The sequence below is a fragment of the Sciurus vulgaris genome (assembly GCF_902686455.1).
Source record: "Sciurus vulgaris genome assembly, chromosome: 5".
In the NCBI taxonomy this organism is placed as follows: domain Eukaryota; kingdom Metazoa; phylum Chordata; class Mammalia; order Rodentia; family Sciuridae; genus Sciurus; species Sciurus vulgaris.
The window spans coordinates 181139939-181159779 of NC_136465.1; the positions used below are offsets into that span (position 1 = coordinate 181139939).

The 19841-nt window shown below is 61.7% G+C and overlaps 2 protein-coding genes across 4 annotated transcripts; both read right to left on the bottom strand.

The window, feature by feature from the left end:
- Window positions 1-153: 153 nt before the first annotated feature.
- On the bottom strand, window positions 154-8282 carry MAPK12 (mitogen-activated protein kinase 12). Of its 3 annotated transcripts, none has more exons than XM_079142677.1 (12): window positions 8058-8282; window positions 7847-7976; window positions 5452-5510; window positions 3840-3951; window positions 3702-3731; window positions 3327-3374; window positions 2857-2971; window positions 2561-2632; window positions 2378-2457; window positions 2228-2306; window positions 1976-2149; window positions 154-783 (listed from the first exon to the last, which is right to left on the bottom strand). In XM_079142677.1, the coding sequence occupies exons 1-12, from the start codon at window positions 8180-8182 to the stop codon at window positions 704-706; spliced, it is 1104 nt and encodes a 367-aa protein (XP_078998803.1). In that variant the 5' UTR covers window positions 8183-8282; the 3' UTR covers window positions 154-703. The 3 variants fall into 3 exon arrangements, with proteins under 3 accessions (XP_078998803.1, XP_078998802.1, XP_078998804.1); XM_079142676.1 differs by having other exon boundaries at window positions 3327-3407; XM_079142678.1 differs by lacking the exon at window positions 3327-3374.
- Window positions 8283-10211: 1929 nt separating this feature from the next.
- MAPK11 (mitogen-activated protein kinase 11) lies at window positions 10212-18522 on the bottom strand. Its single transcript, XM_079142686.1, is given in 18 exon segments — window positions 10212-11514; window positions 11820-11993; window positions 12080-12158; window positions 12535-12581; window positions 12584-12613; window positions 12886-12957; window positions 13286-13400; window positions 13473-13489; window positions 13492-13519; window positions 13591-13623; window positions 13733-13786; window positions 13788-13825; window positions 13828-13844; window positions 13936-13974; window positions 13976-13992; window positions 14182-14292; window positions 14294-14312; window positions 18337-18522. Coding segments are annotated over 18 exon segments (1086 nt in total). The 5' UTR covers window positions 18453-18522; the 3' UTR covers window positions 10212-11434.
- Between the last annotated feature and the right edge of the window lie 1319 nt (window positions 18523-19841).

The window sequence follows — 19841 nt, forward strand, 5'->3', positions numbered from 1 at the left end:
GAGGCCTAGGAAGTAGACACCAGCTTTGTAACTTGGCAGGGAGGCAAGGTGCTTGGATCCCCCACAGGCTTGGAAGGGCCACCTTTCTGTACATAGGACAGGCATTCAGAGGTCTGAGGAGGGGCTCTGGCATCAGACCACACAGCCAGAGTGGAAGGTCTAAAAAAGGGTTTATTTCCTTCCAGCCAGCATGGCACACCAAATGGCTGATTTACACTCTAGGTTGGGTTTGCAGGAGAATCCATGATGACCACTCCCAGGAGAGATGATGTCCCTGAGTCAATGTCCACTGCCCTCCCTCTCCTTTTCTTGAGAGCTGACCGTGGCACAGTTCAGAGCAGGCAGGGCTCAGAGGCCAGCATTTGACCCTAAGCCACAAACGGCTCTGAGCTTTTTGCTGCACCCTGTTGGAAGGGACCAATGCCCCGCCAGGTGTCCAAGGCCAGCAGGATAGGTAGGGGTCCTGTGCAGAAAGCTGAGATGCTCAAGGTCAGCTGGGAGCACCTAAGAGCATGGGAACAGGCTTGGGGAAGGAAGGAGTCCACTCATGGAGGGGTCTACTCAGCCTCTCCAAGCAGCTGCCCTAGGAGGCAAGCCCCAAGCACGGCCACAGTGACAATCAGGATCCCTCCCAGGGGAGGGAGCTAAGCCATGAAGATCCCAGCCAGAGTTCTTAGGGTGTCCCTGTGCCTCCCAGAGGTCTTCACAGGGCCGTCTCCTTGGGAACCCTGGCCCCTGGCTGCCTGGGAGGCTTGAAGCTGAGAACTTCTTTATAAGTGACACCTGCAGAGAGACAAGAAACAGAGGGACAGGCAGACTTTTGTTCACCTGAGGGCAGAAGCCAGCACCACATGGGGCTTTCTTCTTATCCTAACTGGGCCAGTCCCCCTCCAGAGAGTTTGCATGAAAACTGCTAAAAAGCCAATTTTCCCAGGGAAACAGGAGGTGATGGGGGTTCATGTTCCTTTCTAGGGGCTGGGTCATGGGTCCCTCTTGGCCTACTGTAAAAGCAAAAGCTCCTAGCCACAGCGTGTGGGCGGAAACCACAGAGAGGATCCTATGGCCTATGGTTTTCATGTTATCTTGCTTGGCACCAGAAATGTTTCATGAGCACATGAGAGCAGAAGGGCGGCGCTCCTGCTGGAGGCAGAGGACCACTGCATCCCTGAGGACCACTGGAGAACCCCAGCCTGTCCAGCCCCTCCACCCCAGGCTGCAGGACCAAAGCCCCAGGCCTGAGACAGACAGGATGAAGCTTGGCACTAGCGGCACACCCTGGTGCTGACATCAGACATCTCTGTCCCCCAGGCTGTATCTGCAGAACAGCCTTCCAGGGGGAGGCAGGGGACTGGGGAGGCTTCCCTGAGCTCAGCCTGAGGTCAACCCTCAAAGATGAAGGGAGAGCTGAAGCTGCTGAGCACAGCCATGGGGAGATCTGAACTCCACTGTGGCTACAGGGCGTCAGGGAAGGGTCTGGTCTGGGGGCTGTATGAGGGTTGACTTTCCCTATAAGCAGGACATGAAAAGTGTCCAGGTGGAAGGGATCCTGAAACAAGGCAAGAAGAGGCAAGAACACATTCAAGAGGTGTGAGAGAGGCTGGGGACAAGCAGGTGGATATGGAGGGGCTCCAGTGTGGCTGGATCTCTGGCCTAGACATTGGGGAGGCTGGGCCAGCAGGCTTGGGTGCTGGGAGAGACCAGTGGGCACTGCTGACCTGAGCTCAGACCTGCTCTGCACAGCTCCTGGGATACATCCTGTGACAACCTTTGTGTGGAGCCCCTACCAGGGACACTCTTCCCCATCACCTTCCGCTCTAGCCAGAGGTCACGTTGGCCAAGTTCTACAGCCCCACGCGGCCCTCCAACCTCCTGAGCTCCTCCTCAACTGACCTGCCACTCAGGAACATGGGGTTACTGGCACAGGGCACACAGGGTCCCGACACAAGTCCCAACACAGGGCGGGGGGCCCACTCACGCTTCCACTCATCCAGGGTGCGGTCCACATCATCGAAGGAATCGTCATACTTCTGGGCCTTGGGCTCATCCTCTGTGTCATGCAAGGATTCAAAGTATGGGTGGGCCAGTGCCTCAGCTGCCGTCACCCGCTGCTCTGCATCCAGCACCAGCATCTTCTCCAGAAGGTTCACAGCTGGGGGGACATGGCATCAGGCCAGCCAGGGTTGCTTCATGCCCCAGCACCTGGGAACTCCACCCCACTCAGACCTACCCAGAGGGCTTGCGTGGGTCAGGAAAGAGGCAAAATCCTTCTTCTCCAGTTCAGGGAGACCCTTCATGTAGTTCTTAGCCTATATGGAAAGAAAGGTGAGGGGCCAGCTCCCAGGCCCTGGTCCAGCTGGCCTGCCCACTTCCCACTGACCTCAGCACTCTGCAGCTTCTGCACAAACTCAGCAGGAGGTGTCCCCGTCACCTTCATGATCTCCTTCAGCTGGTCCAGGTCTGCATGGAGGTCAGGAGCACAGCGCAGGCCAAAGGGCCCCATACTACCATCCACCTCCCCAAGCCCAGGCAGCAGCCCCACGATGCCCACCAGGAAGGATACGGTCATTGCCCTTGAACAGTATCTTCCCTGTGATCATCTCCGCCATGATGCAGCCCACCGACCAGATGTCCACTGAGACAGAAGCTCCATCAGTGCCCCAAGGGCAGGGGGATGTGCGGACACACCAGGGGTTTGGGGAGGTGGGACACAGGGGAAGGAGGGGAGAACACAGGCACGGAACGGGGAGGGCATGCGCACTTGGGCCACTCAGGTTCACGCGGCCATGGGCTCCCCATAAAGAACCAGGGAGGAGGTGGATGCAGCATGGGGTCTTCCGTCTCTGGGGGGCCTCTCACCTGTCTGTGTGTAGTGCATCCAATTCAAGATGACCTCAGGTGCCCGGTACCACCGGGTCACCACATATCCGGTCATCTCGCTGTCCGCCTGCCTGGCCAGGCCAAAATCCAGGATCTGAAAAGAACTGGAGTGGGGCTGGGGGACCCTGAGAAGTGAACAGACCGCTGCTCCCGGAGATCCTAGGAAGAAGGGCTGGAAGCCTCTGACCTGGGCTCTGCCTCTCGCCTTGGACCCCAGGGTTCCTCCCTGTGCCTAATGCCCCCAGCCCAGCTTGGGAGCCGGTGTCACCCTGCCTGCCTTGGGGGGCTCTCACAGCCCTAAGTCAGCATGAAACATGCTCCAGGCCCACCCCGCAAGTGCCTACTCGGGCCCACCCACTCTTTGGCCCCTGCTTGGGCCTGAGGGCATGTAGGTGGCTGGACAGATGGAGAAGGAACCCTGTACCCTCCATGTACCCTGCCCAGCAAACCTTCAGTTCACAGTCCTCGTTCACAGCCAGGTTGCCAGGCTTCAGGTCCTGGGCAGAGAAAAGGTGGCCACTGTGTCCTGCCTGCCAGAGCATGGTGCAAGCCTGGAGCAAGCCAGGGGCCTGGGCAGCACCTCAGCTGGGACCAGCAGGCCAGGCCTGGACCCTGCCCTGGAAGCCTTCAAGGAAGGGTAGAGGGACTGGGCCCCAGGGCAGACCTCTGACGGGCTGTGCCTAAGGCATTGTGTGCACCCCCACATCAGGTCACACTGCACCCACCTTACAGGCAAGAATGGAGGCTGGGACTGAACCCCTCTTGTGCTGCCCACACAACCAGGGAGGGGCAAATAGTGGCCTCCCTCCCCCACCAGGACTCACCCTGTGGATGATGCCAGCAGCATGGATGTACTGTGAGAAAGACGGGGATCAGCTCGCAGGCCCCTGGGCCACAAAGCCCTAACCACTCACCCAGGCAGCCACTCCCACCTCCCTGCAGCCACTCCCTGCAGGCCTCACCCGCAGCCCCTTCAGCATCTGATACACCAGGAACTGGACTCGGTCCTCACTCAGTGTCTCATGCTTCATGAGCTTGCCCAGGTCAGTGCCCATGAACGGCATCACCAGATAGCTGCAGAAGCGGGGCCCCAGTGCCGTCAGTAGGGCAGGGCCAGCCTCGGCATCTGGGCTAACCCCCTGGGCCCAGGCTCCGACCCTAGAAGACCCTGACTCAGCAGGTCTTCCTCAAGTGTTACCCTGCAGCACCCAGTCCTGCCCAGTCTCAGGGTCCTGTTGTCCTGCCCAGTCCAGTTGATGCCCCTGCCATGCCAGACCCCACCCATCATTGCTCAGTGACCCCCACTGGTCACTAAGGAATGGCCTCACCTTCTCCAGCACATTCCCCTCCTCCCTCTCGCCTCCCCTGCCTGGAATGTCAGGTGCTCCTTGGGGTTTTTGGTTTTCTTGTTTTTTTGTGGTGCCAGGGATTAAACCCATGGCTTCACCCTTGCTAGGCAAGGGTTCTGCCGCTGAGCAGAAGTTCTGCTTTTTTTGTTTGTTCATTTGTTTGTTTGGTACCAGGGACTGAACACAGGGGCACTTAACCACTGAGCTACGTCCCCAGCCCATTTTATTTTTTGAGACAGGGACTCACTAAGTTGCTTAGGGAATCTTGCTAAGTTGTTGAGGCTGGCTTTGAACTTGTGATCCTCCTGCTTCAGCCTCCTGAGTTGCTGAGATTACATGCCACCATGCCTGGCTGTTTTGTTTTTTGAGACAGGGTCTTGCTGTGATGCCAAGGTTGGCCTTGAACTTGTGATCCTCCTGCCTTGGCCTCTCAATAAGCTGAGGTCACAGGCACATACCACCGCGCCCAGCTGTGTCAGGGCTTTGGACTTCAACCGAAGAGTGCCGCATGCCAAGCAAGGGCTGGGGCTGCACCTTGAAGGCCACGAGACATGAAGTTTCACAGGCAGGGAGGGGCGGGAGCCTGGGGCAGAGGTGGGGACCATAGACACCTGGGCCAGAGGGATGAGCGGGCAGGTGAGAAAAGGTGATATTAGCACCTTCCAGAGAACACTGGGCCAGGGTGGGCCTTGACCTCTGACGCTCAGGCAACAAGTAGCCTGCTGCCCTCTCCAGCTCTTCCTAGGCCTACTGTGGCCTCTGCCAACAGCAATGTGAGTCTGGGTTGGCCAGCTGCAGGGCAAGATCAGCAGGGCAGAGACAGGGTGGGTCCTTTTGCCACCTCTGCACCATCTGCCAACAAAGGCCCGCAGTTCTGGTTTCGAGGCACACACCAGGTGCCAGAGTCTGGAGCACAGAACCTGCCTGTTCAAACACTGGGTCCAGGGTTCACACCTCCAACACTGAGGGCCCAGGTGCCAGGCTGGAGGGAAGAAGCAGCCCCAGCTCTGCCCAGGCACGCTAGTGTCTATGGGTCTCAGGAATCCATGAAGGGGTGGGGTAGCCTGTGATGTGAGCAGGGGATGGGCTATGAGCCCCTGGACACTCATCATGCTACTGGGAGAAGGACCCCAAGACATGATCCCAGAACATGAAGCCAGCACCCAGGGGTCACCTGTGCCCCCCCCCCCCCCCCGACCCTTGGCCAGCCCAGTCCAGTACTCACAAGTCTGTGAAGTCATCCAGGGTCTCATCAGGAGTGAACACATCCAGCAGCCCGATCACCTGCAGGGCAGAGGCCAGGCGGGGTCAAGGACATGTAGAGGATGCAGGGGCTCAGGACACACCCCAGGTAGCCCCGCACTCAGGCAGGAAGCCCCCTGCAGCTGTCCTTGTCTCCTTGCACTGTGCACTGGCAGTGTGGCCAAGCCCTGGTACACTTGCCCACAGACACAGGCTATTTTTGGACAGTGACAGCCGGGATTCTCTGGGAGAGGCAGCCCTGAGTCTGGCCTACGTCCTAGGGCTGTAGCTTCTTGACCCTCCCTCCCCTGTTCCTCTCCCCAGCCAAGCAGACCCGGGACCAGGGTGGGGACAGCCCCCTGGGAAGAGCCAGCATCTGGAAGATCCTTCCTCGGTTCATGCCTCTGCTAGTGAGGACAGCTGCCCACCTGACCCCCACAGAGACCTAGTTGAAGGAAATGGACAGCAGGTGGGCAATGTGACAATGTCAGCTCTAGCATCTGGGTGACAGGGTCTTCGGGGCCCAGGAAGTCCTCCTGGAGGAGGACTGCATATATCAGTAGCCTGAGGGGCAAGTGGCTGGGCCAGCAGAGGCCAGGCACATCATGGCCAAGGCAGGAGGGAGAACACCTCTAGGATTTGAGGAACACAGAGGGAGGCCAGCTGACTGAGGCCCAGGCCAGGGGAAAGGAGAGGAGAGGCCAGAGGGAGCCCAGCACACCAGGACCTCGCACACCAGAGGAAGGGCTGACTTTGATCTGAAGAGCCATGTTAGAAGGGTTGAAACCCAGGTACAACACTGAACATGAGCTGATTGCAGTGTAGGAACAGAGTGAAGTACAGAAACAGTGGACCTAAGATGGAGGGGCAGTTGGGTGACCACTGCAGCCAAAGTCGGAGCTGTGGGTGGGAACATGCATGGGGAAGCCAAGGACCAGGGTGCAGAAGATATGACCTGAAAACTGGGGGGCAGGAGCACCCGGAAAGCTCTAAAAAGAGATGGACCAGGAACAGTGTCCATCTGATGTGGACTGTGGTCCAGAGCAGGGGGCAAGGGTGAGAGAAGGCCTGAAGTGGCCAGGGGGAAACAGGGGACAGTACTAGGGCCTGTGGCAAACACTGTCCCCGCTGAGTGGAGCACCCAGCCTCTCTGAGCCTGTTTCCTTATGGGAAGGTGATCACAATAGGTTGAACCTCCCAGATTGTGTTCAGGACTTTCTGGATGCAGCAACGCCCAGCTGTGGAGCACTACAGAGTGACACCAGCACAGACTGGGTCAGAGGCAGGAGGTGACTGAGGAGGAGATCAACAGCCCTTGGCTAAACAAGAACCATGGACAGGCAGGTGGGTGTGGGTGTGGGAAGCTGGATGAAACCAAGGATGGAGGTGGCAGAATTCATGGGACACGGCTGAGGTGACTGGGAGGTGGAAGGGCCAGGGCAGGGATCATGTCCACAAGTGGACTGTACACCGAAAGGAAGCCAGCCAAGCCCAGAGCTGGAGAGAACACAGGGAGCCAGAGAAAATAACCCACCAGAGGGGTTAAGTGGCATTGGCCAGGAATCAAGGGGTCAGTTTGCTGGTGGACACAGGGACCTCATGTTCCCAGGGGGCTGGTGGTGCTGATGACCCAGGAGGGGGCAGAACATCTGTCAGGAGCCAGGGTGTGGGTGTCCAGACTGGGGTGGAAGAGACAGAACTCACAGGCTATACTCACATCCCTGTATCAAGAAAGAACAATGACCACATGAGAGGCCCAGGGGCAGCCATGTGTGGTGTCCCAGGGCAGGACTGGAAGTAAGATGCCTTTCTCCAGTGGGGACCCGAATTCCCCATAAACCCATAATGGGCTCCAACGCAGAGACCCCAGGGCTTGGAGGCGGCAGCCACAGAGCCTGACCTCAGCACTCTGCCCTGCCCTGCATTCCCACCCCACCCCGCGCCCCGCACCCCGCACCTGGACTGGAGGACTCGGAAGGTGGACAGAGAAAGGGGAAGAGCTCGAAGGGCTGGAGAAGAGAGCTGGTGCCGCCTCACGGAAAACCCTCCTCCCACCACCTGGGCTGGAGGTAGGGTTTGGGGTGAAACCCGGAGGACCCCTCAGGCTTGTGCAAGTCACCCTCCCTGGCCAGGGCCTGGGCCGAGGAGCCAGATGCTGCCGGAGACCAAGTTGAGGAGCTGAGAAGGAGGGGCTGGGCTTGGGGCAAGTAGTAACCGCCCAGAAAGTGGCCGGACTCTGTCCCCGCTGAGGCTCCGGCGCCTGCCTGGGTAGGGGGTCTGGTCTTCCCTGAGTAGTGGGCCGGGCAGGGCTTGCGGGGGCGTGGGGGTGGGCGGCGACCCCCGCGCGGAGCCGCAGTCGAGGCTGGCACGCGACTCACGTTCTCGTGGTGCATGTGCTTAAGGAGGCGCAGCTCTCGGTAGGCGCGCTTGGCGAAGAGCTCTGACTGGAAGGGCCGGTACAGCTTCTTGATGGCCACCTTGGTGCCGGTGCGGCTGTCCACGGCCGAGCTGCGGGGCGGATGGCTTAGCGGGCGGGCCGGGCCAGCCAGACGCCGCGCCCCGCCGCCGCCCCGCCCGGCGCGCGCTCACCACACGGCGCCGTAGGCCCCCGAGCCCACGGGCTGCAGGTCCTGGTACACGGCGCGCACCTCCCAGGCCGTCTTGGTCACCTCCTGGCGGTAAAAGCCCCTGCGGGCGGGCGGCGGCGAACTCATCGCGGGCCGGGCGCCGCCCTGCCGCAGCCCCGCGGGCCCCGGGCCCTGCGGACGCCCCCGCGTACGTCCCGGGCCACCGCGCGGCCCGGCCGGCTCCGCGCTGCGCGCCGCTGGGGCTGCCCCGCGCGCGCCCTTCTCTTGGGGTCGTCGCCCTGGGCTCTTCCCAGCCGCCGGCCCTGGCCCGAACCCACGCCCGGACCCCAGCCCCGCCGGCAGCGCGCAGCCCCTCCCCCGCCGCGGACCAACCGGCCCCGGGGCCCCCGCGCACAGTGTACGCCCCCGTCCCGCCCCTCCGGCCCCTCCGGAAACCCGCGCGGCCGCCGGGGGAGTGGCCGGAGGCCTGGGGGAAGGTGGAGGAGAGGGCCGCCCCATAGCTCGGCGGACCTGACACCCTGGCTGGCCTCCGCCCCCCGCTGGACTTCCCAGCTCTGGAGTCTTAGCAGGGGCCTCTCTGGGCTCCAGTCCTTATTGCCCTCTTCCCAGGGCACAAGGCCCATCCTAAGCAGCCGGAGCCCACCTGGGTCCTAACCCCAACCCCACATCACTGTTCACCTGTCCTTACTCCACTCCACCCCACCCCTACGCAGTCCCCCAACCGAGGCCCTTGGACCCTGAAGCCCCAGTGTCTGCTCCCCACTCTGCCCCCAAGGATGCCCCAGCCTGAAGAATCCACCCATCCCCACTCTAGTCCTGCCGTCTTCCCTCCACATGGAGAAGGCTTGGTCCTGTCTACAGCACTTCTCAGGTTGCATCAACTGCATCTCTAGCCGCCCACCCCCAGCTTCCCAAGGCAGAAGCCAGAAGGGCTGGTCCTATAGGTCCCCATTGGGTCCTTTTGCACCCCCAGCTTCTCCTCTCCCACCACCTGCCGTGTCGGTTGCCTACTCCGGGCATTTTCTGGGTCTATGCCCTGTCTGGCCCACCCCTGCCTAGCTTGTCTACAAAGGCAGGCTGAGCCTCACTTCACTCATAAAGGTGTGCCTGCATCCAGGGTGAAGGGACCTGCTTGGGCCTTCTGCCCCACCCCTCCTTGTAGGCATCCTTCCTGGGGTCTGGCCCAGTCCTGGACCAACTGCTCCTGGAGGACAAAGCCCCTCCCCCTCCCACAGCTCAGCGACCCAGGTCTGAGGAGGGAATGTGGGGTCCACTCCAGGAGCCCATTGGACTGGTGGGTAACAGGATCCCAGGGCCCCCTCCCTGCCCTCTGTGCCCCGCCTGCCTGCCATGAATCAGCAGCTCAGCAGCTCGGCCAGGCCAGAGCAGCTTTACACCTGGGCTGTGGCCGGCCGGTGATCTGGCACATTGTGGCTGGTGACAGAGCGAGCAGGGGCAGCTTGGACCCACTCAGACCACAGCTGCCTATATCCTGTGCCCTCCCCGCCTGCGGCTGCCTCAGAAGAAATACCCACCCACTCCAGGCAGCCCGAGTGGCCTTCCTTACCCTGGGGGGACCCTAGGGTCCAGGGGCAGAACAGGCTGTGGAGCTGGGGCCCCATAGCCAGTTCTGCTCCCATCCTCCAGCCCCAAGCACCGTATTTGGCACAGCTTGGCCTCTGAGGTTCTCTCCAGGACAGCCTCCACACTCACCAGGCCTCCAAGACTTAGAATGCCCACACTTGTGAGCTGCAGTAATGAGAGCTATGGTGTGAGTCCCTGGGTTAGAGTGGCTTTTTGTCCTAACCAGGAAGGAAAAGAAAGCCATTTCCTCTACCCTATTCAGCACCTGGGGAAGGGCAGGTCTTTGTTCCCAGAGACATCCAAATGACCTGACCACTGAGGGAGAGTCTGAGTCTGAGCCAGGAGCACAAACCTGCCTAAGGGATTCCCCCACAGAACCATGGGGCAGCGTATACATGCCATCACTTCCTGTTCCCCTTGGAGTTCCCTGGCCTCATCTTCCCCTGGCCTCCTGGGTCTCAAACCCTCCAGGAAGCAGCGAGGGTGCCAGATGTCTGAGCATGAAGATCTAGGTACCCCCTCCAGGCAAAGGGATAGTGGGGAACACAAAGGCTGGGACCTGGACACAAACTGAGCAAGAGAGAACCCCTTTATTGTGCACCTCTGGTGCAGGCACTTAACATCCGGAACTTCCTGGGTCCCTGGAAGCAAGAGGTCACTGCCTCTCCAGGGAGAAGCCATACCCCCAGCAAGTCTCCAAGCAGGATCCTGTCCCAGAGGTTACTTGGTCAGCTCCTTTCTGGGAGAAGGGAAGATGAGGACTGACCCACAGACCTGAGCACCCTGATCTCCTGCTGTAGGGCCACAACAGTGGGCAGAGGTAGAAGCAGGCAAAGGCTTGTTAGCTTTGGGCCAGGGTCCAGGGACAGAAGTGTCCAAGTCAGCATCTATGTACTGTCTGCCTTAGCATTCTCAAGGCTAGACCCCCTTCCTCCATCAGCCTTCCAGTTGGCACTGTACCTGCATGACTCTGGAGCCTGCTGAAGCCTCCTTGCCCAGGAGAAAGCCCCAGCTTTTGCGCACAAGGATGCCCCTGGGCCCCCAGAGTCCCCAATCTGGTGCATAGTAAGGTCTTGGCACCCCATGGGGGAATCTGGAACTGGGGCAGGACAGCAAGCCTCGTGACCATCCCAACTCAGACCTCCTGCCAGACGTGGCTGCTGGGCCTTGGGCACCCACAGATACACACACAAGCACACACTCACACATGCCTGGACATGTGAACACAAGAGTGCATACTCCTGCACACATGCCACAGGCAAACACAGGGCTGTGAGCAGCTGCTGACTGGATATCTGGTGGTGGTCTCCACCCTGCCATCCCTAAGGGAGACCCTGCCTAACCTGGTGGGGCACTGGCCCCGTCTCAGCTCACAGACCTGTGGGTGTCAGCAATTCCTAGGATAGTCTCCCACTTACAGGCTGGGCAGCTAACCCCTGAGACCCTCCCTTTGACTTTTGGGGACCCTGGCCCATTCGCCCTCACCAGCCCCAGTCCGTCCTCTGGGGCTGATCTGGAGAAACATACGCTTGTCAAGGGGATCCCCAGTGGCACCCAGACCCCACAGAGTGAGGTCCTGAGGGGGAGCCTGACGGCTGGTAGAGGATGGGAGGACTAAGGTGGTCTGAGGGACTCTTCTGCCCAGACTGACACATGACAGACACTCGTGCCCATGCTCCTGCATTCACGTATGTGCAGACTCCCCTTAAGGCAAAGGGTCCCAGGGGCAGCTCAGGGCTGAGGAGAGGGCCAGGCTCAGGGCTACCGGCTGGAGTGTGACTGCTGGGCAGCACCTCACTGCTCAATCTCTAGGCTGCCAGCCGGCTGCGGTGGGTCTGCGGGCTTGAAGCTGAGGACTTCCTGGTAAGTGAGCTCTAGGGGAGGTGAAGAAAAGGGTGCGCTTGTACGGCCCCCAGCCCTGCTTGCCAGCACCCACTGCCTGGTCTTTGCATGCCACCCTCTGAAGGCAGCTCCACTCAGGTGGAGAACCAGAACCTGCCCTATGCCGCCCCCCACCTCTGCTGGACACACTCGTCTCCACCTGCCCCACTCTGGAGTGGAGGACAGACCACTCGGGAGGAACTGGAGAGTTTCCTGCAGGAAACAGGCAAAACCCTGCTCTGGGGAGCACAGCCCTCAGGCCCCTGAGCCCCACTACCCCTCCGGTGCCCCTGCCCACCCTTCCACTCCTCCACCGTGCGCTCCTTGGCCTCCACGCTTTCATCATAGGGCTCAGCCTCTGGCTCATCATCTGGGTCGTGATACTGGCTGAAGTATGCATGGGCCAGTGCCTCAGCTGCACTGACCCTCTGGTCACTGTCCAGCACCAGCATCCTTCCAAGAAGGTCTACAGCTGCAGAAGGGGCAGTGGGGATTGGGGTGAGCTCCACGTCCAGGGTCAGGTGTGGAGCCCAGCCTAGCCCCAGGGCCAGTCCTCACCCAGGGGGTTGGCTCCATGGAAAATGCTGCTGAGGTCCTTCTGGGGCATGGGGGGCAAAGACTGGATGTATGTCCGGGCCTGGGGGCACATGAGAAGATCCTGGAGGCTGTTCATCCCCAGTTTCTATGACCGGGAGACCACAGGCTTCTTCCCCATGGAATCCGATGGCTCCAGCACCTCACTGTTTCTGACACCTGCAGAAGCTAGGTCCCAAGAGCTCCTGCACCCCATCCCCTCCACTGCCCATGGCAGAACAGTTCATTGTGTGCTGTCATTTGTCCTCACTGAGCCTTCTGCCAGGAAATCCTCCCCATTCACCTGCTGCCCCTGAAGGGGGCTGGGTGCCTAACCTGGGCACTATCCACCCTGCCCATACTCTCCACACCACCCCTTCCCAGAGTGACTGAGTCTTGGTCAGCGGAGGGAGCTGGTGGCTGAGTGGGTGCTGACTTACATGCTCCGAGGATATCTTTGCCAGAACCTCAGGGCTGGGTGTGCCACCACCTCCATGATGCGCTTCAGCTGGTCAATGTCTACCTGGCTCAGGAAGCACTGGTCAACTGGCTATGGACCTTTACCAGCCCCTGCCCCCTGAGTTTGGATCCCTGCCTGGAGCCTGTTCTGCAGCTGAGGGCAACGGCCCAAGTTGGCACAGAGCAGAGAAAAGTGGGACTGCCAAAAGGGCCGAAGCCGCCCCACCCTGCTCCCCAGGCCCAAGTTTGCATGGCACAGAGCAGAGAAAGTGAGACTGCCAGAAGGAGCCGAAGCCACCCCACCCTGCTCCCCAGCCTGGGGCTAAGGATACAGTCATTTCCTGGGAAGAGGGCCTTTCCCTGGAGCAACTCAGCCATGATGCAACCCACAGACCAGATGTCCACTGTTGGGGAAGAAGAAGAGCCTGTCAGCATGCCTTACCCAAAGTCCCCCCCTCTGGAGGTGGGAGGAGTCAGCCCAGTGATCCTCAGTCACACTTAGGCCCAAAGACTAGCAGAGTCCTTCCTCCTCTATATCCTGCCCTGAGAAGGGGGAGAGGTTGGCCCCAACCCACCACCCACCATGGTCCAGGCTCCTCTGAAAGCTGGCCCCAGACCCTGTCTGTCCCTCTTTGGCCCCATTTCCACCACTTTGCCACCCTGCCCAGCTTTGGTGTGAGCTCTGCCAGCCCTCTCTGGTCAGATGCTGTCATGGGTAAGGGTGGAGAGCACCTGTCTGGTTGTAATGCATCCAGTTGAGCATGATCTCGGGGCACGGGTACCAGCGTGTGGCCACGTATCCTGTCATCTCCTCATCCGCCTGGCGTGCCAGCCCAAAGTCCAGAATCTGGAGCGACCACAGACATTCTCGAGGCCCCTCCAAGTGACCCCCACTGCCCACCCACCCATGGCCCCTCACCCTGAGCTCGCAGTCTCATTCACCGCCACGTTGCTGGGCTTCAGGTCCTGCGGGGTGGGCGGGGCGCAGCGGAGGCAGGAGCCGAGCGGAACTATACCCACAACCACACCGCACCTACCCGGTGGATGATCCCGGCCGAGGAGTGTATGTACTGGCAGGAGAGGAAAGGCCGTGGTGAGCCCGGGCTCCCTCCCTGTCTCGCACCTGGACCACGGTCGGTGGGTGGGTCCGGTCGGGGTAAGAAGAGCCCAGAGCCCCACCTTTAGCCCACGCAGCAGCTGGTAAACCAGGAACTGGACGTGCTCGTCGCTCAGCTGCCTGGCACTTAACGATATTGTTCAGGTCGGCGCCATTAGGGTGGTCACCAAGTACCTGCAGTGAGGTCAGGGGTCAGGACAGCGCCCACCCGCCCACTCCTGGATGCTCTCCCTGAGCCACCACCGCACCAGTTCCAGCCACTCACACTTCGCTGAAGTCCTCGATGGATGTGGCGGGGTGAAGACGTCAGAAGCCCGATGACCTAGGCGGGGAGCGGAGGCAGGCCCACGGTTCAGAGGTTGGGCCGCGCCCCGCTGGTAAAGACTCGCAGGGCCTCCCAAGGGTTCCGCACTGCTGTCCCCCGGCCCGGCCCTTGCGGACCCCCAGGGATACTGCCCATGGCCCGTCCGGGCGCGCCCTCCCACCAACTGCTCCTGGACAGCCGGCTCACGTTCTCGTGCTTCAGGTGTTTGAGCAGCCGCAGCTCGCGGTATGTCCTCCGTGCGTGGATCAAAGACTGGAAGGGGCGCGACAGCTTCTTCACCGCCACCTTCTGGCGTATGCCGTGTGTCGTAGGCGGAACTGCAAGGCGGGCACGTGAGGGGCTGAGACCCCCTGGCTTTCTGCGCTGGGCAGCGGTACTCCGCGTGTCGGTCCCAGTCTTGGAGGCACGTTCCCGCGCCTGCTCCCCGGCTCACCCTCGGTTCTCACCCACGCCCCATCGCGCATGCGCCAGGAAGGAGGCTTCAGGTCACTGCCAAGCAGCGTTCTCCGGCGGGCCCTGTTTTCTCTTGTCCTGCGACTCTCGCCCCCAACCCGGGCCCCACTCACAGCCAGGCCTGGGCATGGAAAATCCGCGAGGAAAGCAGCCACTCGTGCTCCCGCCCCTCCATGGCCCCTCACCCCGTGAAACCGGGAGGTTCACTAAGGAATTTACAGCCAACAACAAAGACCCTGGAATCCCCATGCCTTCGCTTATTCCAGTGCAAAGGGAAGTGACCACAGGTCTTTATGGCATCCTGATTTGTAAATGAGAAACTGGACTGTAGGAAATGTCCAGCTGAGGGGGCCTAGGGGCCCAAAGAAACGTTCCCTTGTTCAGCCCCTCCCCAGAGGTCTGACTGTCCACCTCCGCCCCAGCCGCTCAGTCACTACCCCAGAGGTCTGACCGTCCACCTCCGCCCCCGCCGCTCAGTCACTACCCCAGAGGTCTGACCGGCCACCTCCGCCCCAGCCGCTCAGTCACTACCCCAGAGGTCTGACTCTGCACCTCCGCCCCAGCCGCTCAGTCACTACCCCAGAGGTCTGACTCTGCACCTCCGCCCCAGCCGCTCAGTCACTACCCCAGAGGTCTGACTCTGCACCTCCACCCCAGCCCGCTCAGTCACTACCCCAGAGGTCTGACCGTCCACCTCCGCCCCAGCCGCTTCAGTCACTACCCCCAGAGGTCTGACCGTCCACCTCCGCCCCAGCCGCTCAGTCACTACCCCAGAGGTCTGACCGTCCACCTCCGCCCCAGCCGCTCAGTCACTACCCCAGAGGTCTGACCGTCCACCTCCGCCCCAGCCGCTCAGTCACTACCCCAGAGGTCTGACCGGCCACCTCCGCCCCAGCCGCTCAGTCACTACCCCAGAGGTCTGACTCTCCACCTCCCCCCAGCCCGCTCAGTCACTACCCCAGAGGTGCTGACTCTCCACCTCCACCCCAGCCCCCCGCTCAGTCACTACCCAGAGGTTCTGACTCTCCACCTCCACCCCAGCCCGCTCAGTCACTACCCCAGAGGTCTGACTCTCCACCTCCACCCCAGCCCCCCGCTCAGTCACTACCCCAGAGGTCTGACTCTCCACCTCCACCCCAGCCCCCCGCTCAGTCACTACCCCAGAGGTCTGACTCTCCACCTCCCCCCCAGCCGCTCAGTCACTACCCCAGAGGTCTGACTCTCCACCTCCCCCCCAGCCGCTCAGTCACTACCCCAGAGGTCTGACTCTCCACCTCCGCCCCAGCCGCTCAGTCACTACCCCAGAGGTCTGACTCTCCACCTCCCCCCCCAGCCGCTCAGTCACCTACCCCAGAGGTCTGACTCTGCCACCTCCGCCCCAGCCTCTCAGTCACTACCCCAGAGGTCTGACTCTCCACCTCTGCCCCAGCCGCTCAGTCACTACCCCAGAGGTCTGACTCTCCACCTCCGCCCCAGCCCCCCCGGTCAGTCACTACCCCAGAGGTCTGACTCTCCACCCTCCGCCCCAGCCCCCGCTCAGTCCACTCCCCAGAGGTCTGACTCTCCACCTGCACCCCAGCACCCCGCTCAGTCACTACCCCAGAGGTCTGACTCTCCACCTCCACCCACAGCCCCCCCGCTCGTCACTACCCCAGAGGTCTGACTTCCCACTCCCACCCCAGCCCCCCCGCTCAGTCACTACCCCAGAGGTCTGACTCTCCACCTGCACCCCCAGCCCACCCCGCTCCAGTCACTACCCCAGAGGTCTGACTCTCCACCCTCACCCCAGCCGCTCAGTTCACTACCCCAGAGGTCGACTGTCCACCTCCACCCCAGCCCGCTCAGCTCACTACCCCAGAGGTCTGACTCTCCACCTCCACCCCAGCCCGCTCAGTCACTACCCCAGAGGTCTGACTCTCCACCTCCGCCCCAGCCCCCCCGCTCAGTCACTACCCCGAGGTCTGACTCTCCACCTCCACCCCAGCCGCTCAGTCACTACCCCAGAGGTCTAATTCTCCACCTCCGCCCCAGCCGCTCAGTCACTACCCCAGAGGTCTGACTCTCCACCTCCACCCGCTCAGTCACTACCCCAGAGGTCTGACTGTCCACCTCCGCCCCAGCCGCTCAGTCACTACCCCAGAGGTCTGACTCTCCACCTCCGCCCCAGCCGCTCAGTCACTACCCCAGAGGTCTGACTGTCCACCTCCGCCCCAGCCGCTCAGTCACTACCCCAGAGGTCTGACTCTCCACCTCCGCCCCAGCCGCTCAGTCACTACCCCAGCCCCTCAGTCACCTACCCTCTGCTGGAGAGGCAGCAGCGGCGGCGTCACTTCCCGATCACAAATGGACAGGGTCCCCCACCCTCTGCTGGCCCCTTATGGTAAGGGTTCAGCTATGAACAAGCTGCAGGAGCCCTGCCCTCAGCAATGCCTTTGCATAGCCTGTCCCCCTGGCTGATGCTTGATCCTTCTTTTCCTGCCTCTATTCCTCTCAGGACTGCCCCCCATCCCCACACTGCGGGTAGGGCATGCTGGGGTCTGGGATGCTCATGGGCTTGCAGGGCGGTGGAAGGAAAGCCAGCCAGGCCCCTATCAGGGGCCAGGTCCAAGTCACTCCTGGAATCCGGGTAAGGGCAGTGGCCTCATGTGGGGCCTCAGATCCTTTTCTCTGATGGCATCTGTACAATCAAGTGGCAGGGAATTGGTACCTGGTCCTCAGCCTCAGCAGTGGAACACAGGGCCAGGGGAGGCTGCCTGGCTTGGAAAGTCTGACATCTCCCAGGGGCTCCAAGATGTTGAATCCTAAGGTGAGTCCAGGGAAGCTGAGCCTCCTAGAACTACTCTCAACATCATCCCCTACTCTCTTTCTGTCCCTTAGGTCTTAGAGACAAAGATAGCACCCTGCCCTGGGATGGACATGACCTACAGGAGGCTTCTGATGGCAGGCAAGCAATAGCAGAAGATGTGAGCCTGCCTCAGGGCCACCTGAGCCTGCTGCAAGCTCCTGAGAACTGGCCAGGAGGGGATGTGAGACAATCCCACTTTCTACCCCGCAAGAGCCTGACAGCCCCTGCTTTCCTGCCCCCAACGTGATCTGCAGTGGACAGCAGCTACCTGACACTGGTCTCACAATGACCCAGGAGCACCTCTCGACTCCATTTCCTTGAATCAGCCTCCTTGGTTCAACCTTGCAGCAGCAACTAGGGACTCTGTAAGCACCTTCAGCAGGTGCCTAGGGTTACCAGACTACTGCACCCATCAAGACTATCCTCTGGACCTCAGATAGCTGCCGGGGCTGTAGTCTGAGTTTCCTTGGTGGGGTCAAGATTGGGAGGGGTGTAGACACCCCCTGAGGATTGCAAGAGGAATGGTAGGCGCTCTGTTCAGGCCTAAGCCGGGTAAGAAGCTGAGACACCCACAACAGTGGGGGAGGGGCAGGACACGCATGGAGCCTGAAGCCATCCTAAGGGAGAGGTCTTGACCTCCCCGATTGGCCTCATCCCATTTTCAAATAATAGCGCCTATCCAGGGCGCGGGAAATCTGCTAGACTCCTGGGGGCTGCCTGGCCTTTGCCCAAGAGAACCGGATGGCTGCTTGGACATTTAGGGCCACGAAAGACCCGCCCTCCCGTCAGCTGTGACGCCCCAGGATTCCGCCCCAACGGGGGACACTGGAGATCGGCGAGGCCGGAGCGCGACCCCCGCCCTTCCGAGAGCGGCGTCTGGTGGAAAGTTTCTCCGCGCCCCTCCCCCCATTCATTCCTCCCCGGCGCGCGGGCCGGGGGCGAGGCAGGGCGAGGCCCCTCCCCAGGCCGGGAACGCGCGCCGCGCGGGGAGGGGGCGCGCACTGGGTCCCGCCCCGGCCCCACCTGCCGTGCCCCGCCCCTACCAGACGGAGCCGTAGGCGCCGGAGCCCACCGGGCGCAGACCCTGCAGCCGCTGCGGCACCTCCCACACGGTCTTGTTCAGCTCCTGCCGGTAGAAACCGGCGCGCGGGCCCGACATGTCCCGGAGCGGAGGCCGGCGCGGTGCGCAACCCAGCGCCAGCCCCGCGCCCAGCCCGCGCCCAGCCCGCGCAGCGGCCGAGCCGAGCCCAGCCCGCGCCCAGCCCGCGCCCAGCCCCGCGCCCAGCCCGCGCCCAGCCCGCGCAGCGCCGAGCCGAGCCCAGCCGAGCGGGGGGCGGCGGCGGGGCGGGGCCACGGGCGGGGCGGAGCCCGGGCGGATTTCCCGGGCCGGGCTGCCGGGCCGGGGGTTCCCGGAGACCCCCGCGCGCTTCCTGCCCCACCGGGACAGCCGCGGAGCGGAAACCTGCCCTCTCCAGAGCCGCCTGTCCCCCCGCGTCCACCTCCCAGGCCACGTACTTCCCACGTTCGCACCGCAGCCTGGCTGCCGCCCCTCCCGCAGCCCGCGCAACCGCCAGCCCGGCCTCTTCCTCAGAAACGAGGGGAGCGGTCACAGGCGAGGCCGGGGCGAGTCGTGGGGGAACATTTTCACTAAGAAGAAAACAGCGGCCGGTAAAACAAACAAGAAACGTGCGTCAAAAATAAGCCGCACCAGCCCTTGGCCAGGGCCCCTCTGCGGGGCGCGGCGACGCCCTGGGTCCTGGGGCAGGTGGAGCACGCCGGGGCCTTAGCGGTTGTGGGACTCCTGCCTTGGTCTGACCTGGGTCTCCTCGGGCAGCCTCCTCGTCGGCTCGCTTCTAACCCTGACCGACCGCCTCCTAGAAGAGGTGAGTCCCAGGGCCAGGCCAGTCAGGACCAGGACAGCGGCGGGCACCAGGGGTCCTCTGGGGTGTTGTGCCCACAAGGAGCGGTCCGCAAGTGGGTCCTCTTTGGTGCCCTGTACCTTGCCCCCTGCTGAAAGGGCCCCCTAACTGTCAGCTCTCCCGCGAAGCCGGCACAGACCCTCCCGGGCCCTGAGAGACCCGCCCTAGGGCAGAGTGGCCAAGCCTGCGCACCGTGGAGGGCTGCTTTTAGTGACCAGGGCTGTTGCTCCCGCGTTCGGGCAAGGCCTTGTGCGAGTGTGTGGCTCAGGGCTGCTTTTATTACGACTTGAAAGTGTCCGGGGATGGGAGGAGCGTTGCCCCTTAGAGAAGGGTCTCGACCCTGCGCGGGGGAGCCGCGGGCGGTCAGCGGGAGGAGGGGAGCTGTGTGGCTGGGCCGCCCCTCGCCAGAAAGCGGGAAATCATACTCCGAGTTGCCCGAACGTATTTTTTGAAAACAAATTTTAATAAAAATTAAAGTATGAGTTTTAATGTGAAGTCTGATTTTTAAATAAAAATTAGGACTGGGGTGTAGCTCAGTCGTAGAGCATTTGCCCAGCACGCGAGAGGCGCAGGATTCGATCCCCATCACCGCAAAAAATAAAATAAAAATAATTTTACCAAATAGATAA